The sequence below is a fragment of the Stylophora pistillata genome, chromosome 4, assembly GCF_964205215.1.
Source record: "Stylophora pistillata chromosome 4, jaStyPist1.2, whole genome shotgun sequence".
NCBI lineage: Eukaryota > Metazoa > Cnidaria > Anthozoa > Scleractinia > Pocilloporidae > Stylophora > Stylophora pistillata.
The window spans coordinates 34,186,567-34,209,494 of NC_142522.1; the positions used below are offsets into that span (position 1 = coordinate 34,186,567).

At 37.7% G+C, this 22,928-nt stretch overlaps 3 protein-coding genes and 1 pseudogene across 3 annotated transcripts; all 4 read right to left on the reverse strand.

The window, feature by feature from the left end:
* Positions 1 to 831: 831 nt before the first annotated feature.
* Positions 832 to 3,395, reverse strand: LOC148733461 (melanocyte-stimulating hormone receptor-like; annotated as a pseudogene).
* A 1,867-nt stretch (positions 3,396 to 5,262) lies between these two features.
* On the reverse strand, positions 5,263 to 7,247 carry LOC148733462 (adenosine receptor A3-like). The gene has a single exon (XM_088758979.1). It carries the CDS (start codon positions 6,591 to 6,593, stop codon positions 5,682 to 5,684), a length of 912 nt encoding a protein of 303 aa, XP_088615105.1. The 5' UTR covers positions 6,594 to 7,247; the 3' UTR covers positions 5,263 to 5,681.
* Positions 5,263 to 10,291, reverse strand: LOC148733463 (melanocyte-stimulating hormone receptor-like). The gene is made up of 2 exons (XM_088758980.1): positions 9,283 to 10,291; positions 5,263 to 5,644 (listed from the first exon to the last, which is right to left on the reverse strand). Exon 1 carries the CDS (start codon positions 10,213 to 10,215, stop codon positions 9,304 to 9,306), a length of 912 nt encoding a protein of 303 aa, XP_088615106.1. The 5' UTR covers positions 10,216 to 10,291; the 3' UTR covers positions 5,263 to 5,644; positions 9,283 to 9,303.
* A 2,175-nt stretch (positions 10,292 to 12,466) lies between these two features.
* Positions 12,467 to 14,242, reverse strand: LOC148733464 (melanocyte-stimulating hormone receptor-like). The gene has a single exon (XM_088755913.1). It carries the CDS (start codon positions 14,174 to 14,176, stop codon positions 13,274 to 13,276), a length of 903 nt encoding a protein of 300 aa, XP_088612039.1. The 5' UTR covers positions 14,177 to 14,242; the 3' UTR covers positions 12,467 to 13,273.
* Between the last annotated feature and the right edge of the window lie 8,686 nt (positions 14,243 to 22,928).

Here is a 22,928-nt window from a genome sequence, read left to right on the forward strand (position 1 = left end):
TTACACAAAATATTAGTTTGATGCGATCTTGGAAAGTTGACAATTCTTGGCATGAATACAAAAGTTGTTTTAGAATGGCGGATATTAAACACCAAGATATTTATTTTGAGATGAGATATAGACCCTCATAATGGCAAGTTATAAGAATCGCATTCAGTTTTCATTTCCGTTAGGCCCTGGAGTCAAATTGAAAATTAATTTCTTCTCTTAATGATCTTGTTACGGGCTTAAAATAGAAAACTAACACTAGATATGCTCAGGATTCTTTTTTGGCCTAAAATCCGAAGGTTAAGTGTTTATTTAACCATAGATTTACACTTAATTTTTTTTTTTACATAACAATCAACAGAATCTTTCAAAACATTTTCATCTCAATAGCATCGAGGGTAATGCAGCTAGCAGTTATGTTTCTTAATTGGAGCCTCATTGGAGTTGCCGAGGTCTTTGAAGTGGCCGCCGGATTGACACTGATAAAGGATTTTTTTTGTACCCACAAAAAGCAGCCATTAAGTGCGACACGCTCCTCAATGGCAAATATTCAGCCAAAGAAAATATGAAATAGGGGATATTTACCTTTAGTGAATCCAAATTGATTCTCATTTGCGCTTTTCTCGGAATGGGAAAATCGGCGCCATGAACTTCGTCGAACTTTCCTACAATTCTATTCTGAGCTAACTTTGTTTATATTGAATGAAATACGTTATAAGAGCTTTTAATTTGCTTTCTGGACTGACAGAGTTTTGCACCTGTTAAATACAACGGGTTGCACACGAGTAAGGATTTAACGTCAACATCTCTTCTGTTTTTTTGCCATCGTGGTATTCGTATTCTTAACGCTAGGCGATACAAAAGTTCTTCTCGATTATATCAAGAACTCTCAAACTAAAACTTAGGTATTTCTGCCTGGATTAAAGCTTTTATTATCGATGTATTCTTAAAATAACAATAAAACAGAAACTCGCACGCATGATACAACGTCACGAGGTGATACGGCCTTCTTTTACATTTATAATTCACGTATTATTTGAGAAATTAATATCTATATCTTATTAACCAAGCGCGAGGGCCGTACTGGGAGAATATCGGCCCGAGGTCTTGACAGTACGGACCGAGCGCAGCGAGGTCCGTACAAAAAAGACCGAGGGCCGATATTCTTCCAGTGCGGTCCCAAGAAAGCTTGGTTTATAAGAGATTTATTATACGACTGAAGTTCAAAGGGACACAAGTGCGATATCATTCGGGACCATTCGGGACAGTGCCCGGTCCAATACTTAGAGAATATTGGACCGGAAATAGAGCATTTTGATTGGTTGATTTTAGTTATTGGCCCTCTGACTGCCCGAAACGTGTAATAAAAGCGACTTACAATGATGATTTAGTTAGCACTAAAAGGCATAACAAATCTTACATTGGCATTACTCACATCTCTGTAGCTTTCATTTTAAGTTATTGGTCATCTTTTCATCTGTTCAAGATCACAAAATATTGCCTACTTTAAAAATGGTAAAAAGTTTAACAACACACTGGAACAAAGCACTACGTGCGCTAATCAGAGAGTGCTAGTAGTCTTCCAACAATACTCGTTACTACTCTCAAAGAACGAAATAGCGATACTACTCACTAGCTTTCTTTTTTAACTTACGTCATGTTGCTCCAGATACTTGGTCATAAGAGCTGTGATATTTTACTTAAAGGAAAAATGTTTGAGATAAGAACAACAATCAAAAATTAAGTTCGTACCTCACAATACCTTGCTGAAACTAACAACTCATTAAGCCGAAAATTCCAATTGCAATCGAACCTGACGATCGTAATATCCTCATTGAAGACAGAAGTAGAGACCTGACTATCAAATTACCGCATCAAAAAAAATAATATAAAAGTTATTACATTCCTTGACTACTATTGATGAAACATAATCAATTCTTCAATACAGGACGACTGGCTCGTTACATTAAAGCAAACAATTTGAGCAATTGGTCACTCTAACCCTAGCCTTTGCCCCTTCATGCCATCGTTAGTGAAAGCTAGAAGCAAAATGTAAAAAGTGCGCGAACTGTAACAATCACGGCTCGTCTCACTTCCCCGATCTTCCAAATGTAAACAAGTGGGTTCAGGGAGGAATTGAGAAAAACTACTGTTGTTAAAGTTATCAACCCTACTCCATAGCTGAAGTCGGGTGGGTTTATAACTCTAACAATAATAAAGCACGAAAACGGCAGATAAAACGATACCATCAAAAGGGAAATCCCCATCAATTTATAAACTGTCCTTTTATATCTAAGCATTTGTCCTGTTTGTTGTCCAAAATCAATTATCTGCCGCGCTCGTCGACGTCGCATAGTAACAAATATCGTCGAGTAACAGGAAGTTGTAGCTACCAGGCAAAGTACTGCAATCAAAGTTGTGTTGGCCAAATAGACATTGAATTTCCAAATGTACAATGTGCCAATCGGTAAAACTAGCAACCAGGAAAAGACTAAGATTCTACGAACTCGGGCCACTGTTACAAAGTTTCTGTATCTCAACCCCAACTGCAAAGCGAGGAATCTGTCCACACTTATCCATGTTAATGTGCAAAGCGAAATTAGAGTAAAGCCAGCGCCAGAGATGATGGTTACACCTTCCGATATTTGACATAGGCTCAATTTGTTTTTAAGGATAAAAGTAAGATAAACAACAAAACTTGGCTGCGCAATAAGGCCAACACACAGATCTGTCGACGCCAAGGAACGAAACAAAAGCTTAGATGGTGGATGAAGACGAGAATCCTTTTGAAGTGCAACCAAGATGAGCAGATTTCCTAAGATTGCGCTTCCACTGAAAATCACATTTACAACAATGAAAAAATAAAAAAACCCAAGAAGGTTCTGAGTCTTCGAGGATATCGATAAACCAAAAACACCTGAAGTTCAATCGATTAATGTTTGCATCTTCCATCAAAAAGTCGTGAGGGAGGAGTGCCTTCTTGAATCTTTCACTACCAAGATATTATAGGGCAATGTGAAATAATTTGAGAGCCTGACAAATGTGATTTGAAGAAAAAAAGCACCAAATCGACGCAAGATAAAGATAACGATTTGTAATCATGGCGTAAAGCTTATTTCCCGTGAATAAATGGTATTTTCCTCTCCTCTATTAATATCTGATTAAATACTGCTGACGCACTAATGGGTTGTCAACCAGAGGGAATTTGTTTTTTGCTTGAGGCCAAATTTGAGGTAAATTTGAGGGGACAACAAAAGGTCATCAATGTACCATCTCCTGTAATTCTCGTTAAAATCTGATAAACCTCCACAGGAGAACTAACTATTCGACTGAAGTATGAAACTAAGGCACAAGAACAGCATTCTTCACCCAATCTTTCTCCTTGACGCAAATTTTGCTATGTCTCAGCCATCCCTTTCTCCTCCATTCTCCCCTTCTTCACTCTATGAAATTTTCTATTGAATCTCAGCCTCCGCAAACGGTTTCTTTGCCAATCACTAGATTGCGTAAATGGAGACATTAATATATAATACTAATAATATATATTTTTTTCTATTTGAACTACTTTACCCTTCGATGGTGGCGAAAAAGGAATTTTTCCTAACATGAACAATACCTTTTCAAGCAAAATGTTAATGAGATGAGAGAAAAATATCAAGTTGGGGATAATGTTTGATATACCGTCAAAGAAGTAAGTAATGTATTGCAGGCATTGAAAAGAATTAATATTTACATTTTGGAATTGAAAGGGTAAATGACCTTTTAATTAGCATTGAACCCAGCTCCGTGGAGTTAAGTTAAAAATAGTGCATCTAGGGAAAAATAAAATAAAATTCATTTTGTGTAAAAGACCTTTTACGTGTTTATATTGCCTCATCTAAGGGCACCTATCGACCGGTCACAGAGCATGCATACTATCTTAGATATCGATATTGTCTTAGGCTGATCAGTTATTTAGTGGCCTTGCACGAAATTAAGATATTTTACAGGGGTAGGGGTATGTATTAGAAAGCTGCATAAGAACAAAACTGTGATAAACTAATGACAGACGTAGTCTCGAGAGATCGTGGTCTCTTGGAAAAATGATCCATTTTTAGTTGTTTCGCTCTAAATTGGATTCCTGATCTTCTAGATATAAACAAGTTGGTTCAGGGAGGAATTGGGAAAAACTACTGAAGTCATGGCTACCAACCATAATGCATTAGCGCTTTCTGGTCCGTTTATATGTCTTACAGCTGTAGCGTAAGAAAATGGTAGATAAAACAATATCATCAAAAGCGAGATCCCGGCATAGCAATTTATAGACTGCCTTTTTATACCTGAACATGTGTCCAGTTTATCTTCCCATTTTAGCAATCTGCCGCGCGCGTCGATGACGTATAGTCACGAAAATCATCATGTATCAGGAAATTGTTAGGACTAGACATAGTACTACGGTGAAAGTCAGAATAGCAAAGACGAAATTATACTTCCAAAACTGAAACACGCCAATCGATAAAACTAGCACCAGCATAAAACAAAATGACAGGACGGAAAATACGTGTACTGTAAGTACCTCCTGTTGTCTCAAACTAAGCCTTAGTAAAGTTTTCTAAGGCTTTGTATGGGACAACGAGAGGTATTTACAGTGCACGCGTTTTCCGTCCTATCGTGTCGAACACGGTCCGCAGTCACCTAGTATTTGTATCTCATACCCAACTGCAAGGCGAGGAATCTGTCCATACCTATCCCAGTGAATGTGCATAGAGAAATAGAAGCGAAAAACTATACAGGAGAGGTTGGCCACGCTTTCAGATATTTTACAAAGGCTATCTTTGATTTTTAGGACAGATGAAAAAACAAAAGTGGGTCGCGCAATTAGGCCAACAAACAGATCCGACGACGCCAAGGAACGAAACAAAAGCTTAGGTGGAGGATTAAGGCGGGAATCTTTTTTTAAGGGTAACCAAGATCAGAATATTCCCTATGAATGCACTTCCACTCAAAATCACATTCACAACAATAAACAAATATTCAACTCAAGTTGGCTCTCGGTCTTTGAGGCTATCGATAAACTAAGAACACCTTTGAAGTATTTCATCAAATTTAGCGATCTCCATGGAGGGATGAGAGAAGTTCACGGGCAGTTTGAGGAACAAATTCTCTAATAACTTTTAAAGGTAAGAATGATATGGCAATTTCAAAATGTCGTGAGAGATACAAACTTTCTTTGGGGAAAGCAACTAAGTGGGTTGCCACCAGATAGAGAGTAGATATGAGATCACAGTGCAAAACCCATTTCCGCAAAATAATAAATTTTCCTTTTCTCATTAAAGGCTTCATTAAAATCTCAAAAATTATTTTAGAACAACTAACGTCCTTGCGGCCATAATAAGATGAAAAAAAAAAATTAAGCTCATACCTCACCATATATACCTTGGGGAAACTGGCAACTCATTAAGCCGAAAATTACAATTGCAATCGTATCTGACAGTCGTAATATCCTCATTGAAGACAGAAGTAGAGACCTGACTATCAAATTACCGCATCAAAAAAAAATAGTACATAAGTAATTGCATTCCTTGACTACCATTGATGAAACACAATCAATTCTTCAATACAGGACGACTGGCTCGTTACATTAAAGCAAACAATTTGAGCAATTGGACACTCTAACCTTAGCCTTTGCCACTTCATGCTATCGTTAGTGAAAGCTAGAAGCAAAATGTAAAGAGTGCACGAACTGTAACAATCACGGCTCGTCTCACTTCCCCGATCTTCCAAATATAAACAAGTGGGTTCAGGGAGGAATTGAGAAAAACTACTGTTGTTAAAGTTATCAACCCTACTCCATACCTGAAGTCGGGTCGGTTTATAACTCTTACAGTTAGAAAGCACGAAGACAGCAGATAAAACGATACCATGAAAAGGGAAATCCCCATCAATTTATAAACTGTCCTTTTATATCTAAGTCTGTGTCGTGCTTGTTGTCCAAACTTAATTATCTCCCGCGCTCGTCGACGTCGCATAGTAACAAATATCGTCGAGTAACAGAAAGTTGTAGCTACCAGGCAAAGTACTACAATCAAAGTTGTGTTGGTCAAAAAGACATTGAATTTCCAAATGTACAATGTGCCAATCGGTAAGACTAGCAACCAGGAAAAGACTAAGATTCTACGAACTCGGGCCACTGTTACAAAGTTTCTGTATCTCAACCCCAACTGAAAAGCGAGGAATCTGTCCACACTTATCCATGTTAATGTGCAAAGCGAAATGAGAGTAAAGCCAGTGCCAAAGATGATGGTTACACCTTCCGATATTTCACATAGGCTCAATTTGTTTTTAAGGATAAAAATAAGATACACAACAAAACTTGGCTGCGCAATAAGGCCAACACAAAGATCCGTCGACGCCAAGGAACGAAACAAAAGCTTAGATGGATGATGAAGACGAGAATCCTTTTGAAGGGCAACCAAGATGAGCAGATTTCCTAAGATTGCGCTTCCACTGAAAATCACATTTACAACAATGAAAAAATAGAAAACCCAAGAAGGTTCTGAGTCTTCGAGGATATCGATAAACCAAAAACACCTGAAGTTCAATCGATTAATGTTTGCATCTTCCATCAAAAAGTCGTGAGGGAGGAGTGCCTTCTTGAATCTTTCACTACCAAGATATTATAGGGCAATGTGAAATAATTTAAGAGCCTGACAAATGTGATTTGAAGAAAAAAGCACCAAATTGACGTAAGATAAGGATAACGATTTGTAATCATGACGTAAACCTTACTTCCCGTGAATAAATGGTATTTTCCTCTCCTCTATTAATATCTGATTAAATATTGCTGACGCACTAATGGGTTGTCAACCAGAGGGAATTTGTGTTTTGCTTGAGGCCAAATTTGAGGTAAATTTGAGGGGACAACAAAAGGTCATCAATGTACCATCTCCGGTAATTCTCGTTAAAATCTGATAAACCTCCACAGGAGAACTAACTATTCCACTGAAGTATGAAACTAAGCACAAGAACAGCATTCTTCACCCAATCTTTCTCCTTGACGCAAATTTTGCTATGTCTCAGCCATCCCTTTCTCCTCCATTCTCCCCATCCGCACTCTATGAAATTTTCCATTGAATCTCAGCCTCCGCAAACAGTTTCCTTGCCAATCACTAGATTGCATAAATGGAGACATTAAGATATAATACTAATAACACATATTTTTTCTATTTGAACTACTTTACCCTTCGATGGTGGCGAAAAAGGAATTTTTCCTAACATGAACAATACCTTTTCAAGCAATATCTTAATGAGATGAGAGAAAAATATCAAGTTGGGGATATTGTTTGATATAACGTCAAAGTAGTAAGTAATGTATTGGAGGCATTGAAAAGAATTAACATTTACATTTTGGAATTGAAAGGGTAAATGACCTTTTAATTAGCATTGAACCCAGCTCCGTGGAGTTAAGTTAAAAATAGTGCATCTAGGGAAAAATAAAACAAAATTCATTTTGTGTAATTGACCTTTTACGTGTGTATATTGCCTCATCTAAGGGCACCTATCGACCGGTCACAGAGCATGCATACTATCTTAGATATCGATATTGTCTTGGGCTGATCAGTTATTTAGTGGCATTGCACGAAATTAAGATATTTTACAGGGGTAGGTGTATGTATTAGAAAGCTGCATAAAAAAAAAACTGTGATAAACTAATGACAGACGTAGTCTCGAGAGATCGTGGTCTCTTGGAAAAATGATCCATTTTTAGTTGTTCCGCTCTAAATTGGATTCCCGATCTTCTAGATATAAACAAGTTGGTTCAGGGAGGAATTGGGAAAAGCTACTGAAGTCATGGCTACCAACCATAATGCATTAGTGGTTTCTGGTCCGTTTATATGTCTTACAGCTGTAGCGTAAGAAAATGGTAGATGAAACAATATCATCAAAAGCGAGATCCCGGCATAGCAATTTATAGACTGCCTTTTTATACCTGACCATATGTCCTGTTTATCTTCCCATTTTAGCAATCTGCCGCGCGCGTCGATGACGTATAGTCACGAAAATCATCGTGTTTCAGGAAATTGTTAGCACTAGACATAGTACTACGGTGAAAGTCAAAATAACAAAGAAGAAATTATACTTCCAAAACTGAAACACACCAATCGATAAAACTAGCACCAGGATAAAACAAAATGACAGGACGGAAAATACGTGCACTGTAAGTACCTCCTGTTGTCCCACACTAAGCCTTAGTAAAGTTTTCTAAGGCTTTGTATGGGACAACGAGAGGTATTTACAGTGCACACGTTTTCCGTCCTATCGTGTGGAACACGGGCCGCAGTCACCTTGTATTTGTATCCCATACCCAACTGCAAGGCGAGGAATCTGTCCATACCTATCCCAGTGAATGTGCATAGAGAAATAACAGCGAAAAACTATACAGGAGAGGTTGGCCACACTTTCAGATATTTTACAAAGGCTATCTTTGATTTTTAGGACAGATGAAAAAACAAAAGTGGGTTGCACAATTAGGCCAACAAACAGATCCGACGACGCCAAGGAACGAAACAAAAGCTTAGGGGGAGGATGAAGGCGAGAATCTTTTTTAAAGACCAGAATATTCCCTAAGAATGCACTTCCACTCAAAATCACATTCACAACAATAAACAAATATTCAACTCAAGTTGGCTCTCGGTCTTTAAGGCTATCGATAAACTAAGAACACCTCTGAAGTATTTCATCAAATTTAGCGATCTCCATGGAGGGATGAGAGAAGTTCACGGGAATTTTGAGGAGCAAATTCTCTAATAACTTTTAAAGATAAGAATGATATGGCAATTTCAAAATGTCGTGAGAGATACAAATTTCCTTTGACGAAAACCACTAAGTGACTTGCCACCAGATAGAGAGTAGATATGAGATCACAGTGCAAAACCCATTTCCGCAAAATAATGGATTTTCCTTTGCTCATTAAAGGCTTCATTAAAATCTCAAAAATTATTTTTAGAACAACTCACATCCTTGTGGCCAAAATAAGATGCAAAAAAAAATTAAGCTCATACCTCACCATATATACCTTGGAGAAACTGGCAACTCATTAAGCCGAAAGTTACAATTGCAATCGTACCTGACGGTCGTAATATCCTCATTGAAGACAGAAGTAGAGACCTGACTATCAAATTACCGCATCAAAAAAATATAGTACATAAGTTATTGCAATCCTTGACTACTATTGATGAAACATAATCAATTCTTCAATACAGGACGACTGGCTTGTTACATTAAAGCAAACAATTTGAGCAATTGGACACTAACCCTAGCCTTTGCCCGTTCATGCTAGAGGCAAAATGTAAAGGGTTCGCGAACTGTGACAATCACGGCTCGTCTAACTTCCCTGATCTTCCAAATATAAACAAGTGGGTTCAGGGAGGAATTGAGAAAAATTACGGTTGTAAATGTTTTCAACCATGCTGCATAGCTGGCGTCGGGTCCGTTTATAACTCTTACAGTAATAAAGGACGAAAATGGCAGATAAAACGATACCATTAAAAGGGAAATCCCTATCAATTTATAAACTCCTTTTTTATATCTTACGATGTGTCCTGTTTGTTGTCCAAAATTAATTATCTGTCGCTCTCGTCGACGTCGCATAATAACAAAAACCATCGAGTAGCAGAAAGTTAGGGCTACAAGGCAAAATACTATAATAAAACATGTTATGGCAAAAAAAAAATTGATTTTCCAAAAGTGTAAAACACCAATCGATAAAACTAGCAACCAGGTGGAGGCTAAGATTCTACGAACTCGGGCCACTGTTACAAAGTGTCTATATCTCATTCCCATTTGTAAAGCAAGAAGTCTGTCCACACTTATTCCGGTCAATGTGCAAAGCGAAATGACAGTTAATACAGCGCCAGAGATGTTGATTACAGCTTCAGGTATTTCACATAGGCTCAATTTGTTTTTAAGGATAAAAGTAAGATAAACAACAAAACTTGGCTGCGCAATAAGGCCAACACACAGATCTGTCGACGCCAAGGAACGAAACAAAAGCTTAGATGGAGGATGAAGACGAGAATCCTTTTGAAGGGCAACCAAGATGAGCAGATTTCCTAAGATTGCGCTTCCACTGAAAATCACATTTACAACAATGAAAAAATAGACAACCCAAGGAGGTTCTGGGTATTCAAAGATATCGATAAACCAAAAACACCTGAGGTCCAATCGGTTAATGTTTGCATCTTCCATCAAAAAGTCGTGAGGGAGGAACGCCTTCTTGAATCTTACACCTCCAAGATATTAAAGGGCAATGTAAAATAATTTGAGAGCGTGACAAATGTGATTTGAAGAAAAAACCACCTAATTGATGCAAGATAAGGATAACGATTTGTAATTATAATCATGATGTAAAACTTGTTTCCGTAAATAAATGGAATTTTGCTCTCCTGTATTACATCTGATTAAATACTATTGACGCACTAATGGGTTGTCAACCGGAGGGAAGTTGTCTTTTGCTTGAGGCCAAATTTGAGGTAAAATTGAGGGTACGACAAAATGTAATCGATGTACCCTCTGTTTTTTTCGTTAAAAGAAGAACCAACTATGAGAGTGAAGTATGAAACTAGGGCACGCGAACAGCATTCTACATCCAATCTATCGTCTTGACTGAAACTTTGCTATGTTTCAGCCATCTCTTCCCCCTCCATTTTCCCCTTTTCTCCTATGAAATTTTCCACTGAATCTCCCTCCTCCACAAACAGTTTAATTTCTTTGCCAATCACTAGATTGCATAAATGGAGTCATTAAAATATAATACTCATCCAATTCTTTTTTTCTGTTGTACCTAATTAACCCTTCGATGGTGGCCAAAAAGGAATTTTCCCTGACATTAACAATACCTTTTCGAGCGAAGTGTTGATGAGATCGAGGAAAAATATCAGTTATTGTTTGATTTATCATCAAAGTAGTAATGTAAGGCAGGCATTGAGAAGAAGTAACATTTAGGTTTTGGACTTGAAAGGGTTTAGGTTCATTTCAATTAGAAATGAACCAAGCTCTATGGAGTAGAGTAAGTAAATAGTACGTTTAGGGGAAAAATAAAATAAAAGTTATATTTGTAAAATCTAATTTCTACCACCAACGATTATTTCAATTTCTACAGAGAACGTGACTTTCCTTGAACAGGAAAGGAAAATCAACCTATTCTGGAGAGTTTTCGTTACACAATAAATGGTTTATAGGCTGAGACTTCTATTATATTCTTCGTTTTCGAAAATCTTTTTCAAGGGCAACCAAGATCAGAAGATTCCCTAAGAATGCGCCTCCACTCAAAATCACGTTCACAACAATAAACAAATATTCAACGTAAGTTGGCTCTCAGTTTTTAAGGCTATCGATAAACAAAGAACACCTTTGAAGTATTTCATCAACTTTAACGATCTCCATGGAGGCATTAGAGAAGTTTGCGGGCATTTTGAGGGGCAAATTCTCTAATAACTTTTAAAAATTAAGAATGGCTGGCAATTTCAAAATGTTGTGAGAGCTACAAATTTGATTTGACGAAAACAACTAAGTGGGTTGCCACCAGATAGAGATTAGATATGGGAACATAGTGTAAAACCCATTTCCGCAAAATAATAGATTTTTCTTTTCTCACTAATCGCTCATTAAAATCTCAAAAATTACTTTGGAACAACTCACGTCCTTGCGGCCAAAATACGATAAAAATCGAGGGAAGCAAAAGAGGTAATTAGTATGCCATCTCGGCAAATATTTGGGACAATTTTGATTTGATGGAAAAAGAGTATGTTTATCGATGACAATTCTGTTGCCACCACATTGATAAGGATGATTATGATCCATGGTTACATGAAATTCGGTTCTCTTACTGATGGCTTCATCAAAATCCAATTAAATACCACAAAAGCGTCAGTTGCTATTCATACTAAACTTCTCACATCAATTGGAAGGATCCGACAGTTGCCCTTAATTAAATCACATAAACTATTGATATGGTTGGTTCTCTTCTCTTTGATTTGGAATTGTTCCGAAATCATTTGGGAAAACAAGGGTTCTTTGGGCTCGGGTCCTGTTACAAAGATTCTAGATCTGTATCTCAGCCTCAACAACAAAGCGAAAAGTCCGTCCACACTCATTCCGGTCAATGTGCAAAGTGTGATGAGTGCAATACAGAAACGGAGACGTTGGTTACACCTTCAGTGAATTGTGCAAGAGCTCAATTTTTTTATTACGGATTGAAATGATATGAATTTACAACAATGAAAAGATAGCCATAAAATTGATAAAAAAGAGTACTTCGGGCCCACTTGATTTTCTGTTGCGATCTTCATTCAGGGATTAACATGGGAGTTCGGCAAACGATTTGAACGATTTGAAATATGGCGGAAATTCCACAATTTTAATTCAACGAAGAAAGTCACGACTATCGATCGGCGGCACTATTTTTGCCACCGAATTGACGCAAGATGAAAGAAAAAAGTAAACTGGGAGATATTCCTTTATTCAGAAACCAAATTCTCGGAGCTCAATCTATAAAAGATATATGGCAAGCGGTGAGGAGAATTATTATTTGGATCTTGGAGTAAAGGGAGTGTTTTACTTAGCAATGGAGACCAGCTTTACGGGGTTAGTTTATAGGCAGTACTTCCGGAGGAAAAATAAAATACGCTTCCTTTCTAAATTCTAAATTCAGTTTACATCGCCAACAATATCTGAAGCAATTTGTTCAATTTTTGGAGGGCACTTTTCTTGCATAGGAAAGGACTTTCAATTTTTTTTTCGGAAAATGCGTTCATTGCACAATTAATGCTTTGCAAAGAAAGACTTTTAAAGGAACGAAATTACGTTTAATATCCCTGGTCTTGCTTTAAATAAAGACGTCTTTCTACGTGTTTATTTGGCCTCATCTAAACACAACACTTGATTGATGAGAGCGCGCATACTATCTTAAATATCATAAATAAATATTGGTCATATAAGGAAAACCACTGTGTAATTAACAACAGCCTTATTCCGAGGAAAGCAAGATTTTCTCCAAAAAATTGTAAATTTCTAGTTTTTTCTACTCCTTGGCTACTATGGGTGAAATATACTCCATTAACTGGGGGTGCGTACTTCAAAGCGTGTTAAGCCATCTAAGAATCGACTTCCTCTTACCTGACAATCTCCTCCCCATCTTTAACATGCATTATAGTGTACGTGTCACACTGAGGGTAACATTCAAGTTGTCTCTTGATCAGGAAAATTAATCGAATTCTTTAACGACTAGTGAACAAGACAGACAGCATTAACAAAATCGGCGGACTGTATAAATTACAGCTCGTCTAACTTCCCCGATCTTCCAAATATAAACAAGTGGGTTCAGGGAGGAATTGAGAAAAACTACTGTTGTTAAAGTTATCAACCATACTGCAAAGCTGGGGTCGGGTCCGCTTATAACTCTTACAGTAATAAAGGACGAAAACGGCAGATAAAACGATACCACTAAAAGGGAAATCCCCATCAATTTATAAACTGCCTTTTTATATCTAAGCATGTGTCCTGTTTGTTGTCCAAAATCAATTATCTGCTTCGCTCGCCGACGTCGCATAGTAACGAAAATCATCGAGTAGCAGAAAATTGTGGCAACAAGGCAAATTACTACAATCAAAGTCATGATGGCCAAAAAAACATCGAATTTCCAAAAATGCAATGTGCCAATTGATAAAACGAGCAACCAGGAAAAGATTAAGGTTCTACGAACTCGGGCCACTGTCACAAAGTGTCTGTACCTCAACCCCAACTGCAAAGCGAGGAATCTGTCCACACTTATCCATGTTAATGTGCAAAGCGAAATGACAGTAAAGACAGCGCCAGAAACGTTGGTTACATTTTCAGATATTTCACACAGGCTATGATTGTTTTCTAGGATTACAAATAGATAAACAACAAAACTTGGCTGCGCAATAAGGCCAACACAGAGATCTGTGGACGCCAAGGAACGAAACAAAAGCTTCGATGGAGGATGAAGACGAGAGTCCTTTTGAAGGGCAACCAAGATCAGAAGATTTCCTAAGGTGGCGCTTCCACTTAAAATCACATTCAGAACAACAAGAAAATGTCCAACCCAAGTAGCTTCTATGTCATCAGGGCTATGAGTAAATGAAGAACACCAGCTGTGGTCCATTTTATCAACTATTGCATGCTCCATTTGGGGCTGGTGGAGAAGGTTTGGTAGTTTGGAGAGCAAAATCTCGGTTGATGTTATAGAGCCATGTAAAATATTGTGAGCTGTCAAATGCGGAAGATCGGTGATTTATATCTATCATAAAAAATCCATTTTCGTAAAAATCTAATAAAATATTGGAGGGGCACTATTGGGCTAATGGGTAACTTTTAAAGAGCCAAGAATTATAGGCCAATATGGAATGTGAGAGTAACGATACTGATCGACGAAAAGGTCGCCAGAATCAGTCGGACCACTGTTGCCACCAGATTGACGCAAGATGCAGATGACGCGACCATTAAACCTTTTTTCCTCCTCTTTTAACATCTGATTCATTACTACCACTGCACTAAATGGATTTTTACTTGAGGGAAAGAGAGCAGTCAATTGATATACCATTTTAATTCCCATTATATTCGTTAAAATCTGATAAAGCACTTCAGGAACCCTAACCATCAGATGGGGGAACAAGAACAGCACTAGATATCCTGAATCTCTCGGCTGGACATATATTTTCTTCTTTTTTAACCATTTCTTCCCCTCCCTCTCCTCCCCTTCTTTTATTTCCCCTTTATCTCGTTTCTTTCCTACTCTTAACTTTTCGGTAAATTCTCCATCATTCATGGATTGTCTCTGCTCATCACGTGACTGAACGAATGAAGATATTTGAATAAAGCATACAGCTCACGAAAATACTTTAGATGCTATTTTACTCTTATTAGTGACCAAAAGGAATTTCTTCTTGACATACCAATACATTTTCAAATAGAAAAGTGACGAGAAGAATGATTCATATCAAACAGGGAATGGTGTTTGATTAACACCAAATCCTTAGCGCTAAAATGAAAAATAATGTATGGTAGACAGTGAGGACTACAGCTTTCTAGGATCTCAGCTTTATGGAGTTAAATATTTAAAAGAGTCTTTCGGGGGAAATAAAAAATGTATGCCATTGATAAGTTCAATTTGCACCTCCGACTAAAATTTCAAATAATCTCTGGATCTAACTGGTTGAATTGTGCACCTTTCATTGAGCAGGGTCTCATGGGGTTTAAAAAATTTTAACCGTAAATTGTAGAAAAAGTTAACCGTAAGCTTTTTTCTTTTAATAAAGGCTGATAGTTTCTAAAGAAACTGTTTGGGGCTGCGTCGGTGGGGGTAACGAAATAATTTGAATATATCAACAAAGTTGAAATGGTAAATTGGCCACCGTTACGATTATAAAAGCCGACGTTTCGAGCGTTAGCCCTTCGTCGGAGCGAATAGGGGAATTGTGGGTTGTGTAGCTCCTTTTTCTGCCTTTAAAAGCACACACAACCCACAATTCCCCTATTCGCTCCGACGAAGGGCTAACGCTCGAAACGTCAGCTTTTATAATCGTAACGGTGGCCAATTTACCATTTCAACTTTGTTGATATATTGAAGCTTTTTTCTTTTAACTACAACGCAAATAAGTTAACCGTTAGCCGTAAATTGGCCAAAATTTTAACCGTTAACTGTAAGAGCTATTAGGGAGCTTAAGCAACCACGACGACGAACGGAGGACGACGACCGGAAGTAGCAAGAACGTCACTGCGCAAGCGCGAACCAAGAATTCCGTCGTCGTGTTGTCGTCGACGACTTGAGAAGGACCTGTTTCACGCCGTCGTGAACTTCCGAACTTCAAAGCAGTTTTTCTCATCGAAAGGTGCGGGTTTATTGTCAGTTTTTAGACAGTCTATTGCCGGTTGGAGTTTGTATTCGCTTCTTCGTTTGATTTAAACCACTCTGTTCAGTTTTCTAAACAAATAAAATTCGAAAACCCACCAACTCATATTCCTTCGTCCGCACAACAGACAAGTCATGCGGTGAAAGCGACCACGTAAGGTTTAAATTTATTTGAGTATATTTTATGAAAGAGTGCTGTTTATTATTATTATTGAATGAAAAGATTTAAATGGCAGTGTAATACACCTCTGCGTTCGGTCAAAAGCTGTGTATGGAACTGCCGGATTATTGCTACTTAAAATTTTTGCGTGTTGCTGTTCTTCAATCGAGACGCTTTTAACAACAAAGAATTCTTCAGATCCGTGTGTTAACATGAGCTTGAATACCTGTCAGGTTTTCCGAATCTATTTTCAAAATGTTTGATATAGATTTACAGCCCTAAAAATTATTCCGACAAAATCACACCAGAAAAAATAGTATTCTAGGGTGAAGTGCGACGACTGCTATCTGTGCCGACCACTAGCTAGCATTGATTAAATTGACAGATTTACGTCGTTTGCTCGCCAAAGGAAGGAGCATCAAAGATAGAACATATCAGGCTAAAGCATGTTGAAAATCAGACAAACCTTGTGCGAAATAGGTTTGTTTATATCAGCAACACTTAGAACTGAATTTAAATCTCAAACAACTTGCGTAAAATTTAATATTTTAAACTTTTGCGATGCGCAAATTATTGTAAATAAAGCTAAAGCTTAATAATTCCTTGGACTGTTGATGTTCAAGAATTGAATAACCTACTCTCGAACTTTCGATATATATGTGGAAATTTGATCCATGAGTGAGAAGAAGAAGGTTTGGGACGTCTATGGACGATGTCATTTCTTAAACTGACGAAGCGAGAATAAACAAGATTTCAGACGTCGTCGTCCTTGAGCAACTTCACTGCTTAAGTTTCATTTTCCCGCTAAAAACGACGTCCTCGTTCCAGACCCTCCGCGATTACTTGACGTCGTCGTCGTCCCTTTCGTCGCGGTTGCTTAAAGGATCCCTTCCAACCACAATACCCTGCGCGCCTCTATTATTGTTTTGATGCCTAGTCAACTAGAAAGAACAATAAATTTGGAACGCGATTGAGGAAATTCAAGACCTCAGTGAGGCAAATGTAATCGGATGAACGAGGATTTCTTTCCACTTCACGACTTGTCCAATACCGGATGGCAGAGAAAATGGCGGATTTCACATATCGCGCGCGCAATGTATTGTGGTTGGAAGGGATCCTTTAAGCTCCCTATTGCCCCATTGAGACCCTCGTCATTCCGCAGCTTTGCCGGAGTCGGAAAAAAAATACAAGTCGAAAGAATTTCTTTGTTCGTGAAAGGCGAATCATGATTTCGGATAGAAACTCCTTTTCTTTTTCTGTTAAGTATCAAAGCCAACAGCTTTAATCCAAAACAAAATTTGCATAGTTTTTCATAATTTGCTTCGTATTTAAAAGGCACATCACCAGTCTCAAAATAAAAATGGATTGAAATTGAAAAATTTTCAGTAAGTGTTTGTTATTGAGTTGAATATAATCCGTACTTTTCTATCCTGTGCCTACTTCAACTACACCTACAACTTAAAAAAAATAGGAAATTTCGAAGAATCGCTACATTTTTTTGTGGTTGTTGTTTGGCAACGTAACTAAATACAATCTGAGATATGTTTATTTGGTAGTTGCCTCCATTACAATCACTCAACTGTGTTTCAACACCGTGACGCCCCAAGGGAGAGCTTAATTAACCTTAATTGACGTTAATTGGTCATTCAAATTAGGTTTGTTCTGTTTCCCTAGAGACAAGTTCCTTGGAAACAATGAGTTTTGTGATGAGTGATCGTATAGGGGAATCCTTGTTTACAATATTTGCCTCATTAGCATAAGCAATTCAGTTTCTGATGGAGCTAAAAATAAATCAGTTCTGAATATCGAAAGGTCAAAGTACGATTAACTCGGCCAATGAATACGAGCCTGATGCATTGAATACTTTTTGTGCAACACGGGTTTAAAAACTCAAAATTTTACATAGAATGTATGAGCTCATTAGCACTTTTGCCACCCAGAAATTTTGCAGTTTTTGATGGACTATTTCTCCTTGAATATTACACCCAAAGAGCTAAAAATTTCACCATATACTGAGGTTTTCTAGCTCTTTAGCTGCCTGAAGTCAATTTGTATCTAACATGCTTCCTTCTTTACGCAAAGCCGTATGCAAATGAGCAAAAATGTAAACAATGACGTCAACATGAATCCGCCTATACGCTGCCACGAGAGAATCTGATTGTGTAAGTTGTAAGAATGCTTCATCAAAACATCAAAGCAGTGATCGAAATACATCGGGAAATAGGAAAAGCGGCTAACGTCTGAGGTCGTGATTGGCAACATTTTAATAATTTCCATCTCATTTTGCGACTAATGAAGATCTATTGGACTGAGATTCAGTTCCCATGGCGAAAAACTCATACAATATGTAACCAAATACTTCTAGCTGTTATAGCAACGATCACCATAGAAACAACACAGTTCCTCTGAATCCGTGCAGTAGAAAGGAAACGGCTTTTTTACTGATTGGTCCATCTTCTGTTCAAAGCAGTTTTCGGGTTTTGTTGCGTAAGTTTATCTGAAAACATTTGTCATGTTTATAGCGACGGTAGCATTTTTTTTTGGAGTAATTACATTCCGTTGGCCAGGAAACAAATATGATTTGTAAAAACAATAACCTTATGAATTAGCTTATAGCTGGACACCTCGGCATTATGTGGCTATCAGTGTCGCTCCGACGAGGGGCTAACGCTCGAAACGTCAGCTTTTGTAATCGTTACGGTGGCCAATTTACCATTTCAACTTTGTTGATATATCCAAATTATTTCGTTACCCCCACCGACGCAGCCCCAAACAGTTTCTTTTGAAACTAACAGCCTTTATTTATCAGTGTTGCTGTTTGCCGGAGTGAGCTTTCCGCTGCAAAGATGACTTTGTGAAATTAGAGGGAGAGGTGGACTGCCTTTTTCTGGAAGTGAAAACTTTTTTTATAACAACTGTGGTAAGCTTTGGATGTGTGTTTACGTGCTGTCTTAATGATAGGTTCCTGCGAGCAAACTTAAAAGACTAATTAAAATCTTGTCTATTTTTTATGATGATTCAATGATTATGATTATATAACTTCGACTCCCTACCATCAATTAAACTGTCGAATTTCCTTTTGGATTATGAGGTAAACTTGACTGAATCTACACATATTCACCAAAAAATTCTTGAATTCAGGAGTATCCACTGATTTTAAACGAGAGCACTGCTCCAAAGCTTTAGAAAAACATTTTACGGAAATTCGCATAAGCAAAGAGCGTTCAAACGTCACAATTTTAGGGCTCGGACTCTTTTTTAAACATTTCATCATCATCATCATTTTTTATGATTGTTATTACATAAAACATAAATTTAAAGTCGGACTTGCCCGCATATAGCTATGCTAGTCTAGGCGGGCCATTTCATTAGAGGTAAAAAATAATTTCCAGATTTTCATCAAGACAGTCATTAATTGTGTATTATCTGTGTTGATTAGCTGTTTCTCGCAGTGGGAACACTCAATTTATGATTACACATTTACTGGCTGGGAAATGCTAGTTGCCTTCAAAGTACTACTTTTCATCCTAAACCTGAAACCTGTTATCTCTTCGTTCATAAATGGCTAGAAGGAGACTTGTTAATTTTAAATTTTTATTTTCTGATTGCTCTATGTTTACTTTTGCTCTTGAAGTTTTACTTGAAAAACTCTGGAAAACAAGCAAGCTCTTCAAGTTTCTTCTGGACCATCTCTCGGTGCAGCGGTACCAGTCAATCATTTCATGGGAGGGAGCCGATGGAGAATTCGTGATCGGTCGGCCGGACCCGAAGTGGCTCTTTTGTGGGGAGAAAGGAATTGCAGACCGAACATAACGTATCAAAAGTTCAGCCGTGCAATGCGCTATTACTACCATAAGAAAGTACTGACCAAAATTCGCGGACGAAAGTACGCCTACAAGTTCAATTTTAAAGAGCTGGAGAAACAGTACTGCTACTACAGAAGTAAACCGTATTCTGCTTCCAAGACTCACATTGACACCTATGCGGTTCCCACCAGTTATGACGCCTGCTACTATCCAGACGTCATAAACAATTTTCAGTTCCCGCCTCAATGGTGTTCCTCAGTAACAGCAGTCACAGTTTTCCCGCCACGATGGAGCTCGCAAGTAATGGCAGGTACAAGATTCTGGCTAATGTTCATGGTGTCCAGTTCTTGAAAAACGACGGATGTCTTCAAAATGTAGGGAAGTAGGATAATCTGAAGCATTTTCTGAAAACTTACCCTCTACTGGTAAAAGAAATTTGAACAGACGCGGAAGGCTTTTGAGCTACAAACTCTTCAACAATTTATGTTGAGACTCTGTGAGGAGATTATTTGTTCATTGAATGGTTATTGCTGGCCTCAACTTGGAACATAGCTCTATTTGTTTTTATACTTTCTTGAGTGAAAAAGCTACTATATTTTAATGATAGAATAGTATCTAAACACTATTGGTTTCACGAAACACCAAAAATGAACTAAAGTAATGTTGAGATCCTTTGGAACGGCTCGAAACATAAAATAATCTCGAGATCCTTCGGAATGGCTCTCTAAAACACTCTGCCACTGAACTATACAACCATAAAATGACTACTAATGCGGGCAAGATTATATTATTCGGCAAAGTGTCACCGTGAGGTCGCACACGTTATGCGACAACAACAAAAGTTATTACGTAATTTTCTTTGTTACAAGTTATTGAGCACCTTCCGCACAATTTTTGCAATCAAAGTCTTTTGAACAACAGTTGAAAATGTTGTGAGGCACTGGAGCCGTCCCCCCTTTTTTTAAATTAACCTCCTAGCTTATTTAGTGTTAATACCACTTTTATTTTTTTCATCGATGCAATTTTTCTTTCTTTCTTTTTTTTAACATAGTAATCTAATGTAAAATAAGTTATTGTGATGCATTGTTGTGTTGTTGTTATGCCAAAATAAGAAAAACAAAACTAAAACAAAAAAAATAATAATATCTAACGAATTGTTAATGTAACGACAATTTTGTCCTACTTTCGTGATCACGAGCGACTTACGCCATTTAATTTGAGTTTTACAGCCAATAACATCACGGCTAAACTGACCAATCATTTTGTCATGCGAACCGGACTAAGAACATTCAACTGACAGTATAATAATTCACTTGACTCTGATGATGACTTTCCGCTCAGGTTGTCGAAACGTCAGTCACCACCACCGACAACCGTCGTTCTCAGAAATTTACACTCAACCGGATGATCAGACTACTCTATCATATGTTAACTCCAGTTTCAAACCATTTACTGTATAAAAATAAATCATGTTAATAAAAAAAAAACTGTGGTATTTTATAGGATTTCCATGCCTGAAAAAACCGTAACTGCACACGCGCAAAACTACGGTAATTTTTCACGTGTGTTTCAATGTATCGCCAATCAGCTACTGATATCGCTCACAGACAGTGGCCTTCAAAATTTTCTTAAACCGAAAGTGAATTGCCTGGGGTATCATTAAAAAAGTCGACTTTTTCGTCTGTAAAGGCCTATGATGTTTATATAACAAACGAAATAATCTGATATGATTGTTCATAAATATGAAATTTCTCCTATCTTATTCAACTCGATAACTCCCGTACGCATGAGCTGCGCTCACTCGTGAAATATCAAGGAGAACACGCGAAGAGAAATTCCATATCTATGTGCGCCCATGTGGTATTCTCTATTACTTCAATTGAACCTCTTTAATTTGGTCACCGATAGGACAAAATGAAGCATAAGTATTACAGAGGTGTTCGTTTCATAGAGGTTAAGACAAGGCCATCACCTCTAGGTCTCCATCAACAAAACAGCGTTTAAGTCGGGAATTGCTAAATTGTTCTCTTTTTTAGCTGAGATTGATAAAACGATCATTTATGTTCGTTTTACTTTAAACAGGAATGGTGTTGCATATACCGAGGCTGATCAGCTGATCCTTAGAGTGTCTGTAACGAAGGTTAAGTTTATACCGTATTTTCTCTCAGTAGTCGTGATTAAGAGTTCGTTAGCTGTGTTAGAGTAGCTTGTAATCAAGTCCTCATTATCTGCGTTACGGCGTATCGAGAGTTCACAAGGCTTGTGTTAGAAGTTTAAATATACATGAAAAAAATTATCAACGCACGGACCGCCGTGGAAACGCAATACTTTCAGATATTCAACCTTACAAATCCCTTCCAATTGTATTGCGACAACAATTTATTGCTAAATTGAAATTCCACACTCTAAACGTGTATACCTCGTCAATAAGATTTCTAGTAGGGTAATTTAATTTAATTTTACTTTGTATTTGTTTCCATACTCTATCGTGTGAAATTAGTTAAATTTAACCAATTTCAGTATTTTTAAAAGGAAGGAACATTCAATTGAAAAAAGACGTGTTGAGGCTCCAAACTCAACTTAAAAAGTGTCAAAAAAATCTAACGTCTACTGAAAAAAAAGGAAAAGCAAATCAGCAACAAGCTAAGGGGGCAAGATCTGCTTCCACAAAACTGAAACAGAAATTGCAGGGGGAACATGTGAGATCTTCAAAAAGGGGTATTCCTGATCATGCTAAAACGCAGACTGCTGACTGCAGACCGTGCAGTCCGCGTAGACTGTAAATTTTGTTTGCTTGTTTGCTTTTCCGTTTTTTTTTTTGTTTTGTTTTTGTTTTTATTTATTTTTTTTTTTTGTAACACGCGAGGGGACTAGTCCCTACGACTGGTCCCTGCAACTAGTTGCGTGGACAAGTCCCATCGTGTGAACTATCCATTTTTGCCGCAAAATCTAGTTGCAGGGACTAAAATTTGGTCCCTAGGACTTATTCCACGAATTCAAACTGGTTGGAATTTTTGCAACAATTCCCAGCGACTTGTTCCTCAAAACGCTTCGTATGAACTGT

Coding starts and splice junctions, on each gene's coding strand:
- LOC148733462 (XM_088758979.1), bottom strand. CDS start 6,593: ATGGAAGATGCAAACATTAATCGATTGAACTTCAGGTGTTTTTGGTTT.
- LOC148733463 (XM_088758980.1), bottom strand. CDS start 10,215: ATGGAAGATGCAAACATTAACCGATTGGACCTCAGGTGTTTTTGGTTT.
- LOC148733464 (XM_088755913.1), bottom strand. CDS start 14,176: ATGGAGCATGCAATAGTTGATAAAATGGACCACAGCTGGTGTTCTTCA.